General features: G+C 42.7%; 1 protein-coding gene across 2 annotated transcripts in view; it reads left to right on the top strand.

Annotated features, from left to right (window-relative positions):
• GNPTAB (N-acetylglucosamine-1-phosphate transferase subunits alpha and beta) overlaps positions 1–23,677 on the top strand; it is an 85,229-nt gene that overhangs the window by 58,571 nt on the left and 2,981 nt on the right. For both annotated transcript variants that reach the window (XM_082850029.1, XM_082850030.1), the window contains 13 exons: positions 2,276–2,437; positions 2,833–3,012; positions 3,230–3,400; positions 4,958–5,081; positions 6,176–6,379; positions 7,061–8,166; positions 10,224–10,423; positions 10,643–10,862; positions 11,519–11,632; positions 15,756–15,841; positions 16,094–16,192; positions 19,610–19,777; positions 23,211–23,301. In XM_082850029.1, coding sequence (XP_082706155.1) covers positions 2,276–2,437; positions 2,833–3,012; positions 3,230–3,400; positions 4,958–5,081; positions 6,176–6,379; positions 7,061–8,166; positions 10,224–10,423; positions 10,643–10,862; positions 11,519–11,632; positions 15,756–15,841; positions 16,094–16,192; positions 19,610–19,777; positions 23,211–23,301 — 2,925 coding nt within the window. The remainder of the gene's footprint in view (positions 1–2,275; positions 2,438–2,832; positions 3,013–3,229; positions 3,401–4,957; positions 5,082–6,175; positions 6,380–7,060; positions 8,167–10,223; positions 10,424–10,642; positions 10,863–11,518; positions 11,633–15,755; positions 15,842–16,093; positions 16,193–19,609; positions 19,778–23,210; positions 23,302–23,677) is intronic.

The following is a 23,677-nucleotide window of genomic DNA, read 5'->3' as shown; positions in this document are numbered from 1 at the left end:
GAGGCCAGAGCCCAGGTGGGGATTTTCCTGATGCTGAGACTGGGAAGTTAGGCAGAGGCCAGATTGAGAAAGATCCCCTGGTGAGGAGGCCGGACTTTATCCTGGAGGCAGAGCGCGTCTTGAGGAGGAGGACCCGGTTCAGGTCTGCAGAACACGGGAGCGGAAGGTGTAGCAGGTGGACATTAAACAGGAAGCCGGAGGCAGGAAAGCCAGTTCAGCCGCTGCTGCCGTAGCCCAGCAAGACACTCAGGTTCCACAAGTGCCTTGGCAGTGGTGCCAGTGATGAGAGTGGTTCCAGAGCCATCTGAGAGAAACCTTCAGCACGACCTGGTGACTTATTAGCTACTGGAGCAGATGGAAGGAGAAATGAAAGGGGAAGTGGATGTGACCAGCAAAGATGGATGTGGTGGCATTAACCACACTCAGAGCTTCATGGGAGAAGCGAGGTTTTCAGAAGGACCCTGAGAGCTCAGTTTGGGGTGTTACATTGGAGGGGCCTTGTGGCATGTGGGAGGGAGGGCCGTTAGACATTGGGCTTCAGGACCTGAACAGCTGAACCTCTGTGCCCTCCCAGGCTCCTCCAGGGGGCCTTTGCCAAGGCCTGTGGACCCCAAGCCACCTAGCACTCAGTTCTCTCCCAGAGACCCTGGCCGGGCTGTGAGCATCTCAGGACAGGTACTGCCTACTCATCTTGTGCCCTAGTGATCACCTTAGGAAAATGTCTGAAATTTCAAAATACTTTCCTAGAATAAAAGCAGCTTGGATAGAAGAGATTAGTTAAGATAAGGGTATTTTCCAAATAAATTTAAAATTAAATTAGGATATTAAAGTACTACGTTTATTTATCCTATAGTAGTGATTTTTGCACTCCAGGGAGCCCCTCCAAGGTTCCGTAGGAGCCACTGTGGGAGGAGAGGCTGGGGGCGGGCAGCGAGACTGTTAGGTACCCAGATAGAACAGACAGAATGTTTGCCCTGCGTGGCCCGCCTCCCATCCGTCCCCTACATAGCGAGGCAGAATAGAGACGGCAGTGAGAGCTGACCTTGGGTGAGTGCTTTGTGTATACCAGACACTGTTAAGGTGAGAGAAAGTAATCGGGAAGACAACACACGTGTGCATGTGCACACACACACTCACACACACACACACACACAATTTGCAGTAAGAGTTAATGCCTACATAATAAAGAGGGCCTACATAAACTCTCCTTTTGGCCTATATAAACTCAGGAAGCTTTGCAAGATGAGCTAGATATAGTCATGTAGCACATACAAGAGATCAGAATGAGCCCAGAGTAATTGTTTGCTCTGTTTTATAAATTAAGAAAGAAGGCTAAAAAATCAAGAAAGAAATTGGCCCTATTAGAAGAGCCAGTTCAGCAGAAGGATGTTGCTGTCCTAGATGACTGGTTTTCAACCCTCTCTCTGCTTTTTAAGCTCTGAAAGCCTCTTTTCACAGGAAATTGTATGATACAGAGTTAAAACAAAAAACGTATCAAGGGTGGTGTGGGCTCTGGTCAAGGTGGGGAAGCCTGCCTGTAAAACACGTTGGTGCTTGTGGTGTTCCCTCCTGGATTTATGGTTGCTTTGAAAACGTTGCCTCAAGGTGGTTTTCCCGTGGAAACACTTCAAGCAGCCAGGACACCCGTCGTAGGTGTGGGCACGAGAGCTGTTAGACACCTGCTGGCAGGTGTGCTCTCCACCAGTGTTCAGCGAAGTTACCTTGCAGGGCTTTCCCCAGTGTAGGCAGATGGGTAATATTCTAGAACAGAGGTCACAAACTGGGGACCAGATGCGTTTTGTTTGAATGCATGCCAATCAGAAATATTTGCGCTACCATTGAAAACCGGGAGATTTCATGTAACACTGGGGATTCTGGCCTCTCCAGAGATCTGGCAGCCTTTGTCACTATTGACTAGTGGCTGCAGTTTTCAGATGGGGCCTGAGATGTCCCATTTGCCAAAGCCCCTGACTCCCTCTTGTTTCTAAATACTTGGTCCATTGCATCATTTGGGAAATGTGTCTGGCCTGTTCAGGTCTTCTGTTTTTGGTGATACTGGCTTACTATTTCATACATGTATGTGAAACTTTTAATCTTTTAAATATACGTAGTATACATTTAGTATGTACAATATGTAGCATATAGCAGAGTACACAATATGTAGTATATATATGTATTGTATGTATTTAAAGATCGAGGATCAAACTGGGAAGTTTAAGGTGTCTCTTCTTTGTTGTTCAGTTTTTCCACATGTAACCCTCTTGTTATTTTATAGTTGCAGTTGTATTCAGAGGCCAGTGTAGCACTTCTAAAGTTGAATAACCCCAAAGATTTCCAAGAACTGAATAAGCAGACGAAGAAGAATATGACCATCAATGGAAAGGAACTGACCATAAGTCCTGCATATTTATTATGGGATCTGAGTGCCATCAGCCAGGTAAGGGTTGCAGAGATTGTTTTAGAACCCGAATTGAGGGCTTTGATTATTAAAGATTTATGAGTCACTATATTAGAAGAAGGAAGAGGGCTTACAGAGAGGTCACTTGATTGGCACTTTTCTAATTTTCCAGTCACCGCCATTGGTTTATGCTAATTGAAAGTGACCTAGAATCAGATCCAAGAAATTTTTCTTCAAAAAATGTGTGAAAGAAATGCTGTTTTTGCTGTGCTGTTTTAAATATGCTGAGTGTTCTGCATTTTTTGTAATGTGTAAAAGCTGGACACGGTCTTTGGAAGTTTGCTGGCGCTCCCTGAGTGCGGAAGGGACAGCTGGGAGGGGCAGTTGTGACTTAGGCGCATTTTACATCTTTCTGTGCCCCATGCTTTTCTCAGTCTAAGCAGGATGAAGACGTTTCTGCCAGCCGTTTTGAAGATAACGAAGAGCTGAGGTACTCACTGCGCTCTATCGAGAGGCACGCACCATGGGTTCGGAACATTTTCATTGTCACCAATGGACAGATCCCATCCTGGCTGAACCTCGATAATCCTCGAGTGACAATAGTCACACACCAGGTAGTGACTCACCATGTGTCACAAGGCTGCGATTTCCTGTTCTGTCTTTTGCTGTTCTTTGTCTTGTTCCTGATTTCATCCTCTTACCCATCTCACCTCCATTTCCACCTTCCTTTAATCCTTCCATTCGCCTCCCTCCCTCCCTTCTTACAAAAACAAAACAAAACAAAAACCTCTCATCCGCCTTCTCTCTCTTTCTCTTTTTTTCTGTTAAAAGGATGTTTTTCGAAATCTGAGCCACTTGCCTACCTTCAGTTCACCTGCTATTGAAAGTCACATCCATCGCATCGAAGGGCTGTCCCAGAAGTTCATTTACCTGAATGATGATGTCATGTTTGGAAAGGATGTCTGGCCGGATGATTTTTACAGTCACTCCAAAGGTCAGAAGGTGAGTAGCTAAGAGATGCCTGGCTTAGAAGTCACTTAGAAGTTACAGACAGGAAATAAGGACATCAGTATATATACCATATTCACATTTGATCAAACAAGCATTTTTGAGTGTTAAGCTCAGGAAAGTTAACAATCAGGGAGTGAGAAAACTACAGTGGGAACTTCGCTTCCCTATATTCTCACCCAGGACCCACTCTACATTTGCTACTACAACAGCAGAAATAGCAAATAACGGTGAAACACAAAATCATGTTTACCATGTCAGCAAAATACCCAAGATAGAAAGCTCAAACTAGTGCTTAAAGACAGGGCTGAAATTTCATTGGAGGCAGCCGGTCTCACTGTGGCTTTGAGGGGCAGGATGGGAAAGTGGTCACGAGTACAGATATGGGTGCCAGCTGTGTAGCACTGTTGTGGGTGATGACCTGGCCTCTAGGTTTCCTGTCTGTGTATTGGGGGGAACAGGAAGACCCTGGTAGTGTTGTTAGAAGGGTACAGTGATCAGTTGGAGACTTAGCACCATGAGCTTGTAAGTTCTAGAACTCTGTCAAGCTATGGCTTGACAGGGGAGACAGACAAAACCAGTGACTGTGTACAGCGATTTCTGTGCCAGTAGGTGTGCCCTGGGTGCGAGGAGTGGGAGCGCCAGAGAGCGAAGTCACACTGGGATAGGGACTGAGATGAGCTTGGAAGAACAGGAGTTAACCAGATGAAGAAAGACCTTGCAGGTGGTTGCACCGTGCAAAGATACGGAGATTTTAAAGGGGAATGCATTTTTCAAAAATGATTTTAATTTAGAAAGCAACCATGTACCATGTCAGTTGTTTTGAAAGCAGACAGGTTCACAGCTCAGAATGCTGTGCTGGATAATTCATCATAGGACCTCGCGTATAAGGATATTGAGAGTTCGTCTGCCCCCCCTTTTCAGCCTTGAGACGAGACGGTGCATGAATCTGCTTAGGAGTTGACAACAGTGTCACAGAAAAGCAGTGACTTGTGTGCACACTTTCCACCTGCACGCTCTTGAACTCGCATTTAAGTTTGGCATGTTGCTGCTTTATTTGAAAATAGATCATTTATAAAACCATGTTGTAAGACTGACCCGTAAGTTGAGTCCTTGTCTCCTTTCCTTGAGCAACGGAAAAGAGTAAATGTGCCGGGTAAGACCCATCAGCAGGGCAGGACTGAGAAACTACCACAGGATGGCCCTGAACGCAGACCTTTTCTAGAGGCTCAATTTGTTTTGTTTTTCTGTTAAAGGAATCCTAATTTAAGAATAAAAAGTGTCAGGGGACTTCCCTGGTGGCGCAGTGGATAAGACTCTGAGCTCCCAATACAGGGGGCCCAGGTTCGATCCCTGGTCAGGGAACTAGATCCCACATGCATGCTGCAACTAAGAGTTCGCATGCCACAACTAAGGAGCCGGGAAGCTGCAACTAAGGAGCCCGTCTTCTGCAACTAAGACCTGGCGTGCAACCAAATAAATAAATAAATATTTTTTTAAAAAGTGTCAGAAACCAGAAACCACTTTATTTTCCCTCTGGTTTTATCATAGGTTTATTTGACATGGCCTGTGCCAAACTGTGCTGAGGGCTGCCCGGGATCCTGGATTAAAGACGGCTATTGTGACAAGGCTTGTAATAATTCGGCCTGTGATTGGGATGGCGGTGATTGCTCCGGTGAGGGTGTGTTCAAATGTAACTTGTCCATGTTGACAGAATTTTTTTCATTTGTCGTCATTATCAACCAGGTACAGTGACTTAATTAAACATTCTTCGCGTATTGAAACAATCATCGTAGACTCTTTGGAGGTGATGACTGGTGTCCCCATGTGGCCCAGTTTATTCATATTGTTATTGTTGGGGGCATTTTCCCATATGACCCTACACTTGAAAGTGCCTTTTATTATTCAAAATATGAAAATCAGTTTTACCCTTAATTATGTGAGCTCGAGAGTAAGAATCGCTCTCACTGATTCCTGTCGGAGCTCATGGCCAGTGGCCCCTAGAAGCACACTGCTCCAGGTCAGTGAGGGACTAAAGAGATGCAGAAGAAATAAACATCTCCTCTCGTCAGCATCTCTTCTCCCTTTCTTGTACACTAACATTTAGACTTGTTGAGGATAACAAGTTTTTACATTTCTTTATTGCCTTTCAGTTTATAAAGCATTATCCACTTGAATTTCTCAGTCACCAAAAGAAGGAGAGTAGGTGCACAGATATTCTCATCCTACTGCATTTGAGGAAACAGGTTTGGGAAGGTGTTGGAAGAAACAAAGCTTGTGTTTCAGTCAGCTCTATCAGAGGCACTTTTGAAAAATACGAACCGCTGCAGGGAGAGAACGTAGACGTGCAGGAGAGTCTCTGCAACGCGGAGAGCTTGGGGACAGAGCAGTGACACTTGGTCACGAGCTGATTGCCAGTGTTAGGACATGTTCTTGTCAGTCCCGAGAGTCACGGTCTTCAGAATAATCTGATCCTCCATACACATCTGCATGTGCCCCCCTTGAGCACATCTGAGGCCTGTACTTCTGGGTTGCACAGATGTAAGTGCCGAGGCCTGGTCATCCCACACCCAGTCCACTGGCAACTGATGCCCCCTTTTCAGATTGTCTCTTTTTAAGCTATGTAAAATCTTCTGTTAAAGAATGGGGTGAACCTTTCCTGACTGAAATTCATGCATCGGTCTTGAAAACACAGCTGAGAAATAAGGAACTGGCTTTTTTCCAAGACTGTAAGCACAGCAGGATTCTGTTTTCCTCCTCTCCCTCCAGGTAACAGTGGTGCAGGTCGCTATGTAGGAGGAGGTGGGGGCACCGGGGGCATTGGAGTCGGACAGCCCTGGCATTTCGGTGGAGGAATAAGCGGCGTCTCTTACTGCAATCAAGGATGTGCAAATTCCTGGCTGGCTGATAAGTTCTGTGACCAAGCCTGCAATGTCTTATCCTGTGGCTTTGATGCTGGTGACTGTGGACAAGGTATATTTATTGCCATAAAAACGTATTTAGGATAAGGGGATAACAATCTTTCATAAATAGAGGGGTTTGGATCGTTTTTGTTATTTAAAGTAATAATTCTCTAGGTATCCCTTTCCCAGCCTTGCATACAAACTAGTTGTGAGTTATAAGAGGGCACAGATCTTTAGACAACACGAGACACTGAAGCTGCATCTTTTCCTGTTACTGCTCTAGTCTGATTTTTTTTTCTTTTTTTTAGTAAGCAGATTTATCTTAGCAGATTTATCTTACATGGTGAAGGTTTAATTTGGGAACAGTGAAAGGAGACCAATAATTCATTAAATAAGCTTGGTTTGAATACTGGATCTTGTTGATAGCTTATTAATGGCGGGCCTTTTGGTCAGAAAGCTGTCTTTTTTTCAAATGGACAAAAAGATGGAAGTTGACCATCGGAATTCGCTGTCCTGAACCGTGCCTTGTCTCTGTAGTGAGTCAGCCTCAGCATTCCATGTCGATAATAGTGATTGCTTCAGAAAGTAAAAATGAGCCCTATACCAGTAGCTTTTGTGTTAGAACTTCTGATGATTTTAAAGTCCATTTAAAGTCACTCTTAGAAAGTGAAAACTCAAACCCTAAGAATTAAAGGAAAAGGGGGAAAATGCGTAGTTTTTTAAAAATCATGTTTGTGTTTTTTTCCTCTAGATCATTTTCATGAATTGTATAAAGTAACTCTTCTCCCAAACCAGACTCACTATGTTATTCCGAAAGGTGAATGCCTGCCTTATTTCAGCTTTGCAGAAATAGCCAAAAGGGGAATCGAAGGCGCCTATAGTGACAACCCAATAATCCGACATGCTTCTATCGCCAATAAGTGGAAAACCATCCACCTCTTAATGCACAGTGGGATGAATGCGACCACAATACATTTTAATCTCACATTTCAAAGTACAAGTGATGAAGAGTTCAGAATCCAGATAGCAGTAGAGGTTGACACAAGGGAGGAGCCCAAACGGAATTCTACGACCCAGAAGTCTTACCAAAGTTTGGTTAGCCCCTCAGCTCTTCTTCCGGAGGTGGAAATCCTGTTTGAGGATATCCCCGAAGAAAAACGCTTCCCCAAGGTCAAAAGACACGATGTTAACACAACAGGAAGTTTCCAAATGGAGGTGCAAATTCCGCTGGTCAATATTTCACTCCTTCCAAAAGAGACCCAGTTGAGCCTTAATAACTTGGATTTGCAGCTAGAACATGGAGACATCACCATGAAAGGATACAATCTATCCAAGTCAGCCCTGCTGAGGTCGTTTCTGATGAACCCACAGGATGCAAAGTTAACAATAAATCACCCTCTGATGACAGAGCAAAGAAATGACAGTTTGGAGGCCCCACTGGAAAAACAGGCTCACAAAAGCATCTTACCCAGCAGCTTAGGAACATCTGAAAGATTCCAGGGGTTATTGCCTTTTCCAGCAGTGACAATGACAGTGAATGGCCACTCCCAGAGCCAGACTCCACCCCTGGACTTAGAAACCAAAGCAAGATTCAGGTCCAAAACTGTGACCCCGAAAGTAGGAGGTGGAGGTGTGTCAAAAGAAAAGCTCTCATCTCTGATTTTCCCACTGGAAAACAGGGAGACACAAAAGGTAATCACAGGGAAAGAACAAGAGAAGAACAGAATGGAGGAAAATGCTAACAGTTACCTAGGTGGTGATGAAGTATTACCTGGAAGAAAACTGCAACATTACACAGAGAGTTACCTGGGCTTTTTGCCATGGGAGAAGAAAAAGTATTTCCAAGATCTTCTTGATGTAAGTTACATCCAGCCTTATTGTTTCCCATGCTCAGGAAAAATAAATAACCTTGTAAGTGGTAGTGATATAATAATAGCTACCATTCATTCAGTACTTCCCTGTGCCCGCCACTGGACTCAGTACTTTTCTTATGTGGTTTCATTTAATTGTCCCAATAATTCTAACAATAAAACTACCTTGTAAGGGTCTGCTATCATTGTCCCCATTTTGCAGTTTAGGAAGCAGCCTTCATGTGAATGAGTAAGGGATTTAGCCAGGGGCATACCCTGAGTCCATAGTAGAACAGGGATGGTATCTTTACTTGGCATGTTGCGATATCAGAAAACGCTTTTGAATACCTCGTGCAGTCAGATCTCATGTTTTTCAAACTTTACTAATGAAAAACCCGAGAGGCAGATAAATTCGTTAGCTTTCCCGACATCACAACAGCAGGTGAGGGTGAGCCCAGCGCTCTCCCTCCTGTACCACGGCCTCCACGGTGCCCTGGGGTCCTTTGTACATCTCACAAGCGCCGTCACTGTGCTGACTGCCGGGGAGTGCAAGATGGTGAGAACAGTTGCTGCTCTTGGAGACTCAAAGAGCAAGCTGGGAGGACAGATGTGTGGGCAAATAATTGTGGCAGTGTGATAAGTGTCTGCTGAAGTATGGACAAGGAGTCCGAAGGGAAGATTCCTTAACTCTGCCTGGAGGTACTGGGGGAGGCATACAGGAGGACATGCCCTGTGAGCTGACTTTGGAAGGATGGGGCTGGATCGTGACCAAAGCACAGCCGTGAGTGGATGTTAGGCTGGGGGAAAGTGATGAAGAGGGGCGTTGTCTCATTCCTCTCATGGTCTTCAGGAAGTATCTTGTCCCTGCCATGGTAGCATTTACTAATTGTTAAGCAAGGTGCCGCAGAGTTCTTGCCTACATTGATTTCCTCATTCTCCCCCGCTCCCTGCTTTTTAAATTGCAAAAGTACTATAGGCTAATGGTAAAAATCGCAAGCAATGCAAAAAACAAAAAAAGCAGAAAAAAAAAAAGGGAAAGGTCTGTCTCCTTCCTTCCTGAATCTCCTTACTTGAGACAGTCACTATGAATATGTAGTTTGGTGGGTATTCTTCCAGTATTTTTCTATAGATATGCAGACATACTATATAGTTTGTTTTGCAGCAGTGAAGTTATATATATTGCTCTGCAGTTGCCTTTGATGTGGTAGTATGTGGGCAAATTGCCATTGTTTATTTTTAACAGCTGTAAGTTGCGTCCAGTGTTTTTGCAAGTACAAATACCTAATGTTGCAATAAATATTCTCGTACATATATCTTACTCTTGAGGAAGTTTTATTTCTGTAGGTAGAATTGCTAGGTTAAAGGGTCTATTGCATATAAAATTTAACTGTCTTTCTTAAATATTGCACCCCTTCCTCCTTCCACAAACAGTATGCAAGCGTGCTTGTTTCTCCACAGGACTAACCAACAGCAGTTAATAGCATCTATATTTTCATCAGTTTGAGAAGCAAAAATATTTCGTCTTCTGTAAAGTGTGTTCAGGTTCTTTGCCAATATTCTTTGCCCATTCATTCAGTTTCGCCTCTTACTGGTTTTGATAGGGTTCTTTACATTTCATAATATTAACAGTATTATATGGTGAAACCAATTTTGTATTCTAGTCTTTGTGTTCAGAACTCAAGGGACTTGCTGCTTTGATGTCACCAGTAGAAATAACTTGATACTGAAAGCACTATCAAATTTATTGTAAATCAATTAAATATTGCATTGAAATTGGCTATGAAATCTCATGATCAATGACTAGTCCTTAAAGAGTACCCTAAAAGCAGACCTCCACCCCACAGCTGTTGTTCTCGAGCCGATGTTGGCGATACTTTCACTGAAATCCAGTTTGTCCTGATGTTAGGATGCTTGAGGAGACCTGTTAGTGCTCGTTTCATTTGCCCCTCAGGACAGTTAGTGACTAGTTATTACCAGGTGACATAAAGTAGTACCTCTGTCTCTTGTTAGCACAGGGCACCTGTGCACTAAACACAATGCTGTGTTGTGTGGAATTCTTTTCAGGAAGAAGAGTCACTGAAGACACAACTGGCATACTTTACTGAGAGCAAACACACAGGGAGGCAACTAAAAGATACGTTCGCAGATTCCCTCCGATATGTAAACAAAATTCTAAATAGCAAGTTTGGATTCACGTCTCGGAAAGTCCCTGCACACATGCCTCACATGATCGACCGAATAGTTATGCAAGAACTGCAAGACATGTAAGTCTTGCTTGTGTTTGAGTTGTTTGTGTGTGCTCAGAGCCAAGGCTGCTTGAAGTTTACATCCTTGCTATGCTGCGTTTATGGCTCTAACACTTGATGACTAGTATGTCGAAGGTATTATCTAAATAAGTGGGAAGGAAGATTCTGACTCCACAAGTGTTAGGTACTGTATATATCTTAAATATCCAGATCTTACGATATGCTATATTTGGACAGGTTCCCTGAAGAATTTGACAAGACGTCATTTCACAAAGTGCGCCACTCTGAGGACATGCAGTTTGCCTTCTCTTATTTTTATTATCTCATGAGTGCAGTTCAGCCACTGAACATATCTCAGGTTTTTGATGAAGTTGACACAGACCAATCTGGTGTCTTATCTGACAGAGAAATCCGCACGCTGGCTACCAGAATTCACGACCTGCCTTTAAGTTTGCAGGTATTGTCATTTTTTCCCCCTAAACTTAATGACATTTTGAATGAAACTTTTACATTTGATACCTTCTCTCTTTCCCCTACGTACTTCAGTGGAATGCAAGTACAAGTAATTCTTCATATTTAATGAGGGGGTTCACAACTAGTCCATTTTAAATGCCAGGATTAAATTCAAATTTGAAGTTCCTATTTTATAAGATTTTTTTTTTAGGCTTTTAGTAGGGATTGTAATTGTATTGTCTGGAGACGAGGCAGACCATACCTGCAGATAAGATTCTCGTGTCAAGCTCATTCAGGGCTGAGTGGAGATCTTAGCCAGGCCCACGGTGTTGCAGAGCCCCTTCTGTCATGGCATCCTTTAGTCCCAGGAGTAGGACACTCACTAATGGAGAGCTCCAGCTGCAGGACACCCATCTGGTGATCCCGTGGACCACCTTGTGTAAAACGGTGCCTCACAGGCCCGTATGTTCTACTTTGAGACAAAGATGAGTTATTTGTATTGTTTCATTCTGCTCTTTTTAGGGTGTCTTTAAGAATCATATAGTCAAACCCTCTTTGACGATAACGCTTAAATTTTGGTGACTTTAACATTTTATTTTTAAAACCACAGTTGTTACTTGTAATGTATATAGGTTTATCCTTTTATTTTTGCTTTGTTAGGACTTAACAGGTCTGGAACACGTGTTAATAAATTGTTCGAAAATGCTTCCTGCTAACATCACTCAGCTAAACAACATCCCACCAACTCAGGAAGCGTACTATGATCCCAATCTGGTGAGTGCCATGGGTTCTTTTATGTAAAGTAGAACGTGTATCCTTATCGGGTGTTAGTTACATCATTTCTGTAGAGCACTTGAAAAACTAGAAGCAGGCTCTGTTTGTAGGTCTTTGGTGGAAATCAGTAGCACAGATAATCCAGAATCATTCATATTTTTCTTTGGAATATCTTTTTTTCCTCCCTAATGGATGTTAAGCTAATACTGAGATTAGTTGCTTATATTCTGTAAGCAGACATCCTGTTCACTAAGGATAGCGGAAGGCAGCGCCAGAGTGTACTCACTGGGTTGGGAGAACAATCCTGAGGTTAAACATCAGACGGAATCCCATCTTTCATCAAAGCTCAGTTGCTTTGATGCTGGCATTTTCTGGATCTTACCACTAGGGGCAGTGGATGATCTATACACAAGTATATCAGAGCAGCATTTGGCTGAAATGATTGGAAGACTCTGTTGATATCTGTAAGATGCATCCCAGCTTCAGAGAAATGATAATGTGGAAAAAAAAAGTGCATTTAGAATTGATGGACCAAGGATATAATACAGCCATTATGTGATGCTTACAGTTAATTTTTACTGATATATATGGAAGAATGTTTATAAAATAAAATTAGGTGGGGAGAAAATGGGTACTGCCATATACAGAATACGGTTTGAACTATGGAAAACTCCTGATACCTTCACACACATCCCCAAAATTAATGAAAATGACAGTAGGTTAAATTATAGGTAGTTCTTTTTCTTTTTTTTAACATCTTTATTGGAGCATAATTGCTTTACAATGGTGTGTTAGTTTCTGCTTTATCACAAAGTGAATCAGCTATACATATACGTATATCCCCATATCCCTTCCCTCTTGCATCTCCTTCCCACCCTCCATAACCCACCCCTCTAGGTGGTCACAGAGCACCGAGCTGATCTCCCTGTGCTATACGGCTGCTTCCCACTAGCTATCTGTTCTACATTTGGTAGTGTATATATGTCCATGCCACTCTCTCACTTCATCCTAGCTTACCTTTTCCCCGCCCCATGTCCTCAAGTCCATTCTCTACGTCTGCGTCTTTATTCCTGTCCTGCCCCTAGGTTCTTTGGACCTTTTTTTTTTTTAGATTCCATATCTATGGGTTAGCATATGGTATTTGTTTTTCTCTTTCTGACTTCACTCTGTATGAAAGACTGTGTCCATCCACCTCACTATAGATAACTCAATTTCATTTCCTTTTTATGGCTGAGTAATAGTCCATTTGTGTGTGTGTGTGTGTGTGTGTGTGTGTGTGTATATGTTTTGTTTTTTTTTTTAGATCATGCAGCGTGCAGTCTTGTGTCCGGCTTTTTTTTTAATAACATAGGTAGTTTTAATATAAATTTATTTATTTTTATTTTTGGCTGCATTTGGGTCTTTGTTGCTGCGCGCGGGCTTTTCTCTAGTTGCAGCCAGCAGGGGCTACTCTTTGTTGCGGTGCGCAGGCTTCTCATTGGGTAGCTTCTCTTGTTGCAGAGCATGGCCTCTAGGTGCGTGGGCTTCAGTAGTTGTGCCACTCGGGCTCAGTAGTTGTGGCACTTGGGCTCAGTAGTTGTGGCGCAGGGGCTTAGTTGCTCTGCGGCATGTGAGATCTTCCCGGACCAGGGCTTGAACCCATGTCCCCTGCATTAGCAGGCGGATTCTTAACCACTGAGTCACCATGGGAAGCCCCATAGGTAGTTCCTAATATCATTTTTTCACACTAGTATTTTCCATATTTTCTATAATGAATAGACTACACTTTCATAAGCATAATAACATGTATTTAAAAAAAACTGACCATCTTGCAAATGTTCAAGCCCTATAATTAACTGCAGATGTTTGTAAATGAATGTAGAGAAGTGTAATGAATCAGTTAAAAATCTGATTCCTAAAAGAAGGCAGTCATTCATTTGGCATTCATTGCACACGGCAGGGATGGTATTTCTCACTTGTGTTCTCGGAGGGTCCTGGGAAGCTCCCTCATGAGGAGACAGTGTGAGGGGCAGCCCAGCAGCTTTAGGAACCCGTAGACAAACTGTAAGTATTGCTGATCATGCGTTGGTTAGTTTAGCATATGACATGGGTTTGTATACAAATGTGTCACTTAAAGCCAGTTCTCTAAATATTCTAAAACTTAAAACTATGAAATCAACAAAACTGAGGTAGAGGTATAAGACCTGGTGTCAGCCCTAAGGGATTTTCCTCTAGTGGGGTAAACAGGCATGAATCAGCAGGTGGAGACTAGTCCTGGGTTGTGGGTTCTCGGGAGGCCTCGCATGGAGCTGATGCGCAGTCAGGCTGATAGGAGAATGGCAGCTTGTCTTGTGAGCTGCAGCAGCTTCTTCTGGGTCTTTGGCGCAATCCAGTAAAAATGCTTTGTCAGACCCAGACTGTTATACAGAGATGTTAGTAGTTCTTTACAAGCCTGTTCTTAATGATTAAAAAGGCACATCTGTAATCACTGTAGGTGTGTTCCCTGCCTCCAGAGAGAATAGAATCAAAGTTAAAAAAAAAAAAAAGAAAGTAGATTGCATGGGCTAAAAGACATTCTCAGTTTTAGGACTTTTCAAACAATGATAAAGCTCTTTTCTGTTTTCCCCCAATTTGGAGTCACCCCAACAAAGCTAATATAGTCAACTCTAAATCATCCAGAGGTCAGTGTCCTGGTTTAAACATTTTTTTTATGTATTTGTCCAAATAAAGTTCTACCAGTTATCAGACATCTGGGTTCACCCTTTCTCCAGGAGGGGAACAGTGAGCCGAGGGTTCCAGGCCGCCCTGACTTGTCTTTTCTGGTATCTTCTTGGTGGGCAAACCCAGAGCACTGGACAGAGGAGGAAGAAAGGAGAAAGTGTGCTGGGCTCCTAAACCATCTCCGCTCAGCCTCTCCCCTGGACCAGGCCTCTCTGGTCTTTACTGTCTTCGGGACCACACTGTGATCGTACTGACAGGTTGCCTTAGAGGCACTGACGTCACCCCAGGTCCAGGGAGCTTTGCGAGTGGCTCAGCCTGTTTCAGTGCTCGCTCCAGACTTGTCTTTCACCATCTGTATTTCCACATCCGTCCTTTCACTTGTCTGTCTTTCCTTCTCTATAAACTTTGGTTTCCTAGTAAGATTTTACACTTACCAACCCCTTGCACTGGTATAGAACTTAGAGAAGAGTGTTCTTTTCTAAGGAAGATGATCTATGCGTAGAAAACAGTTATTCATCTTTCCCTTTTACAGGCACGATGAAAGGTTCTTGAGGGATTTTAGGGCTTTTTTTAAAGAAATGCACACATATTCATCTATTAGAGTATTTTACTGTTTTACCAAATATCTGGCATGAGGTTTAGAATCAGCAAATATCCTTTGAATGCTAAGGATTAAGTAGGGGCTGCTTTGCTAATGGTTATAAGTTAGTCTTCAGGCTTATGCAAATAAAGCTGTTTAGAGCATAAGTACTAATTATACAGACAGCATTAGTTAACATTACTCGAGTGAACTCTTAGCCAAGGTGTTGGCTTCATTACTGTAATTAACTGTGATTACACACAGGATAAAGTATTTTCTAATTAGACTATAAGAATGACAGCTTAGCTTATGAGTATCATATAGACCACTTCATTACAGTTTATCTTCGAAATTTATTTTCATTTTGAAAAAATTATAGCAATCACTTATAAGACTGTTTTAAAAGATAGTCTGTAGTAATGTGTGATTAAAATAAAACTTTATTCACAATAACAGGCAATTAGCATGCGGGCCATAGTATGCCAATTTGATTTTTAAGAATATTACATTAAAATAGTCATCTTGGGCTTCCCTGGTGGCGCAGTGGTTGAGAGTCCTCCTGCCGATGCAGGGGACACGGGTTTGTGCCCCGGTCCGGGAAGATCCCACATGCTGCGGAGCGGCTGGGCCCGTGAGCCATGGCCGCTGAGCCTGCGCGTCCGGAGCCTGTGCTCAACAACGGGAGAGGCCACAACAGTGAGAGGCCCGCGTACCGCAAAAAAAAAAAAAAGTCATCTTAATTACTGAGTCTTTCTGTGCCCCCTTAAATTTTGCACCTGAGATGATGCTTCAGTTGCCTCACCCTAGTCTTTGCCCTGATATAATGTCTGTATTTTCTCGCAGCCACCAGTCACTAAAAGTCTAGTAACCAACTGTAAACCAGTAACTGATAGAATCCACAAAGCATATAAGGACAAAAACAAATATAGGTAAGTACTACATACATTTTCTCTTTGTTTAATTTAAGGATAATTATGAGTGGTATTTTCATAATTTTACCATAGTTTATCTATTAAGCATTCTTTGAAATTTATGTGAGATTTTCTTCAGTAATATGGAAAAATTAAGTCATTCCAAGGATGCTGATTTTTTTTAAGTTTTATACAATGCTTTTCTTATTGAAATTTTATTTTACATATCCACATAAATATTTAAACTCTTTAAATATGTTTTGATATTAGATTTGAAATCATGGGAGAAGAAGAAATTGCTTTTAAGATGATTCGTACCAATGTTTCTCATGTGGTTGGCCAGTTGGATGATATAAGAAAAAACCCCAGGTACTGTTGTTGTTTGTTGTCGTTGTTTTTAATTTAGAACATTTTAGGTTCACAGCGCAATTGAATAGAAAGTATGGAGGAAAAAAAGCAATAGGACTAGAGAAACGGAAGTGGCTTATTTCTGTTTGGAGCAGACGGAAATGTCTAACGGTAGAGGTAGTGTTTGAACCGAGAGATGGGAGTTGTGAGTTGAGATCGGGCCCCGCGCGCACAGGGACTAGCACGGACATCTCAGAGTCCAGTGACAGGACTGTTCAGTGAGGCTGAGGGCTGGGCTGAGGGGCGGACAGCATCATCGGGGAGGTGAGGCCAGACGGCTGGCACTCTCAGAGCATTTCTAAAAAGGTGCTACCAGAGAAGTTGTTTTGGTGGTTAGACCTGCAATTCAAAGTAAAGTTCAAATTAGCTTCTGAGGAAAAAGGAATGCTACCATAAATGTGAAAATCCAGTAAACTGCAGTCATTCTTTGGGGATAAATTCAATGTTCAGGTTTACATAAACCTTGAAAATTTCCAGCCTGGCCCCCTAACAGTTGCCCTAGTTCGAAAAAATTGGTTAAAACCTGCATTTTTGAGTTTTGAACTTTAGTGGGAAATAGGTGTTTCACTAGTTTCTCAGAAAAAAAAACCTTGGCTTATGAAATTGAATATTTTCATCTGAGTTTTTCAAATGCTTTCGGAAGTTTTCAGTTTTATCTCTTTTAAATTATGATCTTAATTATACATGATCAGAGGTGTAAAATTTCCGGGCATTTTAAAGCCATGGCATTTTTTCTTAAAATTCCATTCTTGATTTTTGGGCAGGGGGGAATATGGAATTTTAAGAAAAATGAAAATATTTTTAATACTTATGTAGTATATTCATAAAATATTTCCTGCAAAATAACAAATATTTCCCACAAGCTAAGCAAACAAGAAGCCATGATAATTAAGAACCACCCAGCTTGCAGCTCTTTTTGTACATGCTGTTCCCTTCTTGGAATGCCCTGCTCAAATTTTAAAAGACAGAAACAACCTTAAGAGCCAATTTCAGTACTTGCTTCTTGCTTCCCCCATTCTGTCGACGTGCTTGCTCAGCCCTTGGTGATCTGTAGTGAGACCAATGGAGAAGTTAGAGGTTTTAGTTGTACCCTGTACTTTTATGTCTTGTGCCCGTTTGAAAGTTGTTGGGCGAGAGGAGTCACAGACATCTTCATGATACTTAAAGGGATAGGGTTTTGCTGAAAAGACCCAAGGCAAGACAGGCTTTTCCAGCAGTGTCTGCCGGGCCCAGACACGTCCTATAACCCTGAACAGATTGTATCATTTTTAACTCTTGTTCTGTTTTACTTTGGGGGGCTGATTTTTAAGTCAGGAGTGGAAAACCAGCCTTCTGACCGACTTACACTTTAAGGACAGGTCTGTCGCATTAACAGGGAATCTAGGATAGGCGGTATCTGGGCTCTGCTGCCCTTCTCCCTTCCTGCTTGTGTTGGCTTCATCCTCAGGCTGGAGATAGGGCAGCTGCAGCTGTTCCAATGTCCCTGCAGACATAGCCATGTTCTGAGGCTATAGGGGATTGTCCCTTCCTGTGTGTCGTGTGTTGTTCCCTCCCCCCATTTCTATACCAGTCGCAGTGAAGGGGAGGGATTCACTTACGCTAGTCAGAAGCTGACTCTGGGTTGGGGTGCGGTTGCCTACCTTTTGAGTCAGCTCATGGGGGAGAAATACGGAGCAAAATGCAAATTCTCATTGGAAGGAGAGGGAGTGTTTGCTGGGCACCCAGCAAGGTCTGCTTTAGTTACCCTGTGTCTACACCTACTCTTTGTCTCATACACATACTTTCCTCTTTAACTTTTCCCAACTTATTGAAAAATTTTGAAGATACAGAAAAACTGAAAAAAATAGTACAATAAACCCTTAGCTCAGACTTTTAAAGTTTCAGCATTTTGTTATGTCTGTCTGCTCTCTCTCTCCATCTCTCGGTATGAACACAAAAACACACAGGTTTGGTTTGTTTTGTTTGCTAAACCATTTGAAAATTAGTTGCAAACATCCAGACCCTTTACCCCTCATTATTTTAGCACATCTTCTTCCTTTTTTGGCTGCATTGGGTCTTCGTTGCTGGGCGTGGGCTTCTCATTGCGGTGGCTTCTCTTGTTGTGGAGCATGGGCTCTAGGCGTGTGGGCTTCAGTAGTTGCGGCACGTGGGCCCAAGAGCACGCGGGCTTCAGTAGTTGTGGTGCATGGGCTCAGTAGTTTTGGAGCACGGGCTGTAGGTGCGCAGGCTTCAGTAGTTGTGGCTCACGAGCTCTAGAGCACAGGGTCAGTAGTGTTTAGCACATCTAAACAGAGTCATTCTCCTTTATACCACAGGACCACTAACACATATCCAAGAACCTTAACACTGACTAAAATAGTACCATCTAATAAATGGTCTATATTCAAACTTCGCCAGTTGCGTCCAGATGCCCTTTACAGCTGTTGTTTGTTATCCAACTTTAGAGAAGAGATAGGATAATGAACTTTCACTTACTCATCACTCATCTTCAATAAGCAGAGACTTTCCTCCTCCATTGTCTTTTCTTTGTTGGTTTGAAATGGTATCAAGTTAATTCATTGCAATTAAGTCCATAGGTTCCCCATCTCTTTTAAACCATATAAATGTTTGCATGTGTATATGAAGAAATCAGATTATATATTCTGTAGATTTCCTGAACTTTGGACTTTTCTGATTGTCTCCCAGTTGTTTAACGTGTTTCTCTGTCCCCTGTATTTCCTGTAAGTTGGTAGTAGGATCTGAGGGCTTTATTAGACTTGATAAAATTGTAAAAAGAAAAAAATTAAATGTACTTCAAAAGTGGTGTTATCCCTACCTACTGTTTTAATGGGCCCTCAGTTTAGTGACTTTTGCCGGGAAGGGAACCTGAAACAAGTAGGGAAGCACCACTGTAACCTACTTTTTGCTGGAACTCTAGCATCTTACAGCCTGGTTGGAGACATGTTAAGAAGTCGTCATCAATCTCATAAAAATCTATAGCTATAAGGAACCATCTCTATCGCAATGATCTACAGGACTGTTCTTAGTAATGTAACTGTATCAGTTCAGAGAACTCAGTTGTAGGCATTTAGTAGGTTTTCCCTGGATGCTAACAGAATGCTTCAGTCAGGGACATGCCAAATAGAAATTAAAATAATTTACTCCCATAGCTAGAAGGCACATTCAAAATTATCATCCCTAGTTCTTTTTGTTTTACAGGAGAGGAATATCTAAAGAAAAATTTTACAGAACATTATTCCCCTAGAGAATCATATCAGTAAATGCAACGGCTTGGGACATAAGTCCGTTTAAAATATATTTGGAATCCACACTTCTTTTGTTAGGTAAGGATCATCCTTATGATAACCAGTAGTAACCCTGGGTCTCTCTCGTTTCCAGGAAGTTTGTTTGCCTGAATGACAACATTGACCACAATCATAAAGATGCCCAGACAGTGAAGGCTGTTCTCAGGGACTTCTACGAATCAGTGTTCCCCATCCCATCCCAGTTTGAGCTGCCAAGGGAGTATCGAAACCGTTTCCTTCATATGCATGAGCTGCAGGAATGGTAAGTTTTCCTGTTTCATATACGTACATATGTGTATTTTTTCTTTTTTTAGAGTGATGAAATTTCTTTACTGTGTTATTTGCTTTCTTTGTAAGATACACGCATAGTTTTTATTGAGCTCACTGGCTGAGCACGCTTTCTGAGCCTTACTTGTCATCACTGCCATCAAAGTGGCTGCCCTGTTTCTTGAGTACCTGCTGGGCAGTATATTTACTCTTTACAATGAAAGGTGCTACTCTTGTTGCCATGTTACAGGTGAGAGCACAGTAACAGAAGTGAGTGATTTGCTCAAGGTGGAGTAGCTGACAAGTGGCAAGTCCAGCCCGATTGCTGACCCTCCACACGTTCGTTCCACTGTATTCCAAAGCTGCTTTAGAATGTTTCCTTCTTTGATTTTTACTACCAACACTTCATTAGAAAGATCATTTTATCTTTCAATTTAGGGAAATTTTTGACCCCTTGCCTGCCCGCCACACCAGGCACTAGGAACAGGGGCAAAGCCTCGGAGATACTGCGGGTTCGGTTCCAGACCAGTGCCGTCCCCAGTTCACATAAATGTTCAGACTATGTCATAGTCTATTAAATGTGCACTAGCATTATATCTAAAAAAAAGTACATTCCTTAATTTAAAAATATTTGCTAAAAATGCTAACCATCATCTGAGCCTTCAGCAAGCTGTAGTAATATCAAAGGTCATTGATCGCAGATCACCGTGACAAACATAATAATGAAGAACTTTGAAATATTGCAAGAATTACCAAGATGTGATACAGAAATACGAAGTGAGCAAATGCTGTTGGGAAAATGGTGCCGACAGACTTGCTTGACACAGGGCTGTGCAGTGCAGTAAAGTGAGGCCAGTTAGGTGTGGTATTATTGCCTGTTCAAGACGGAAGGGACACTGCGCCGGCCTTCACCAGAAGCCAGCAAACGAGCCGTGACACGGAGGACGTGACTAGATAGGCTTCAGTGCTCTCAGAGTACAGAGGAGGAAGCAGCTAGTTCCATGGCAGGACGGTGACATTTGGACTTGGTTTTGAATTATGAAAAGGACTTTTCCAGAAGACAGTGCTGTGGAGAGGGAAAGGAGAAATTGTGAAGGGCTGTATCTGAGTTAGACATCTTTCTTTAGAGAATAGGGGTTCCCAGGAGAGACTTTTTTAGATGTCTGTCTCATCAGAGTTCACGATCTGGAAAGATAACTAACAGTGCTTGCGGGGTGGACTGGTGAGGAAGGCGTCTGGAGTAAGGCAGTGTTGTCTGGGAACTTGAGGCAGAGAGACAAGCAGTAAGCATTTCACTTGTCCTGGAAACAGATGGTCAAGGTGTGAACCAAGGACATGGCCCAGGGAATAAAGAGAAGCAGTAGATACAATTGGCAGAGATTTGAGAGAGGAAATTAGCAGACCTTGGCAGCTAGAGCTCTTTGGTGTCTTGCAGTTGGGTAAGTGAGACAATTAGCATGTGTATTGCTACTATGTACATATTTTTATTTTCATAAGGAGAAGTTGTTACTAAATAACTTGTCTTCTAGCAATGGCAAGGAACGGCTTCTCATCATTTTCACTTTGCCTTAGCTCAGAGGAAAAAGATCTTTGGACGGTTCCACCTGTCAGTCCCCACAAATCCAGTTGGTGACTAAATTCACCTTCAAGGGCCTACTGAATAAGAAGGAGTGGGTTTACGAGTAGCTGGAGAGGGCTTTGAGTTCTGTGTTGTACAGATGAGGTGAATCAGGTGCAGGTTGCTGATCCGGGGGCTTCCTTTTCCTCAGCCGCCCTGCTTCTGTGTCATCTCTCACTGCTGACCCACCAACGCTGCCCTGCTTTCTGTTGGGCTGGCCAAAAAGTTCCTTCTGGTTTTTCCACATTACGGAAGAAAACCTGAACGAGCTTTTTGGCCAACCCGATAGAAACGTCTTCCTTCGCTTTCCTTTCGTGATCCTGCACTCCTGAGTCCCCGTCACCTTCCCCTGGTCTCCTGCAGTGGCTTTCTTCCTGTCCCTTTCTCGGGAAGAGCAGCTTCTGCACTTAGAGCAGTCCATGTGGTGTGCTTGTCGCTCCTTGTAGACTGTGAGCCCTCGTCGGGGCAGAGACTGGCTCTCCCTGTCCGAGTCCACTTGCATCCCTGGTGCACAGTAGTCGCTCAGTGCATGGCTGGCTGAGGGGAGCTCAGCTCCCGTTACAGGGTTCTCTGGTCGCTGGGGCAACTCATTAGCTGTGTCACAGCCTGTGGCGTCTTAGCTCTTCAAATTACACATAGTTTCTGAATGATACTGTAGAAGTTAGAACTCACTGAGCTGGTTTTTGATCCTCTTAACGTAGGAAACACAGGAGGAGGAACAGTGCGGGGCAGGGTACCATTTGGAATATGTGACTCAGAGTAGAGACACCCACTACCAGGCAGGTGTGAATAAGCCTGGAACTCAGCAGAGGCCTAAACCTGGCAGTTGTTAGCATAGCATATCTTCTAAGCCTTATGTTAAGCATTTATTTAATTTCATAACAAATTATTATTTCCAAATTACAGGTGATGAAACTGCTGTACTCCCATTTATCTCCTAGGCCAGTTGATCCCACCCTCAGGATGTCTCTTCTGTTGCTTCATTCCTTCCATTCTCACTGCCCTAGTACAGCCCTCATTCTTTTCTCTGCCCAGACTGACCGGATTGCCTGCCTCTGGCCACCTGCTTTGACATCCATCCTTCACACGGCCGCCATTTGCACCCCGATTGTGACACACACACACGCACATGCTATATATCATCCCCCTTCCCACAGAGTATTATGTCCAAACGCTATTGCATGGTTTTCCAGAACAGCTGCAGTTTACACCTACCTGCTTCTCCTCGGCCGAGTGGCCCTCGTGCCTGCGTGCAGACTGGGCTCAGTCGAGCAGGACGCAGCTTGCAGGCGGCTGCTGACGCTCATCCCCTTTCTCAGCCACAGGCTCTCCTTCCCCACGTCAAGGCTCAGATGGAGTGTCCCCATCTCTGTGGTGCTTTCCTCATTTCACTGTTTTGATAACAGATATTTCTGTCCACGTGTGTGATGGCTAGTTGTCTGCGCGTCAGCGCCTCCCCAGGTTTGCAGATACTTTAGAGCAGGGACTTCTCCTCGTCACCTTGCCGTATCCACAGGAGGTGTTGGTTGGGTGACTGAGCAAATACAAATGAATGGAAGAGGGGATTTTGTTTAATTTGTTAAAAATTCTTATTTTCTTTTGAAGTCCTCTCCCCTGCCTGGGTAACTTTTACTAATTCTAATATTTACTATAACAATGAAAATCTGAACTCAGGTGGGAAATATATAATTATGTTAACATTTTAGAATTGCCTCCAGACATTGTTTTTGCTAAACTAGTAGCTTTACTAAGTAATGATAGTTAAACCCTACACATAACTACATATTTTCCTTCTTTTCTCTCTGAACAGGAGGGTGTATCGAGACAAATTGAAGTTTTGGACTCATTGTGTGCTAGCAACATTGATTATATTTACTGTATTCTCATTTTTTGCTGAACAGGTAAGTGTTGTTATATATTTTATGCGGATGTCAAACAGTATTTCTTGGTATCATTAATCTGATTTTTTTAAGAAAATGATATAAATTCATAAGAAGAAAATGTTTATTTCTCCTGTTGGCTTATACTCATGTTAAATATTTCATAATATTCAGGCAACAGTCATAATCGCCTTTTTTTTTTTTCCATTTATCTTCTAAATCTATAACCAGTATCCTTTGTACCTGGAGCTCAATAAACAGAGCTTTTCAGTTTTAGCCTGAAGTCTGCAAGTCAAAACAAACTATTTTAAACCAAAAAAACCACCTCGAATCTGCATCTGACACTAATTTTCTGTTAATCTTTCCAAACTAGTGGCCACAGCATCTCATCTTCGGG

The sequence above is a fragment of the Leucopleurus acutus genome, assembly GCF_964270905.1.
Source record: "Leucopleurus acutus genome assembly, chromosome: 11".
In the NCBI taxonomy this organism is placed as follows: domain Eukaryota; kingdom Metazoa; phylum Chordata; class Mammalia; order Artiodactyla; family Delphinidae; genus Leucopleurus; species Leucopleurus acutus.
This window is presented reverse-complemented; position numbering and strand designations above follow the sequence as displayed.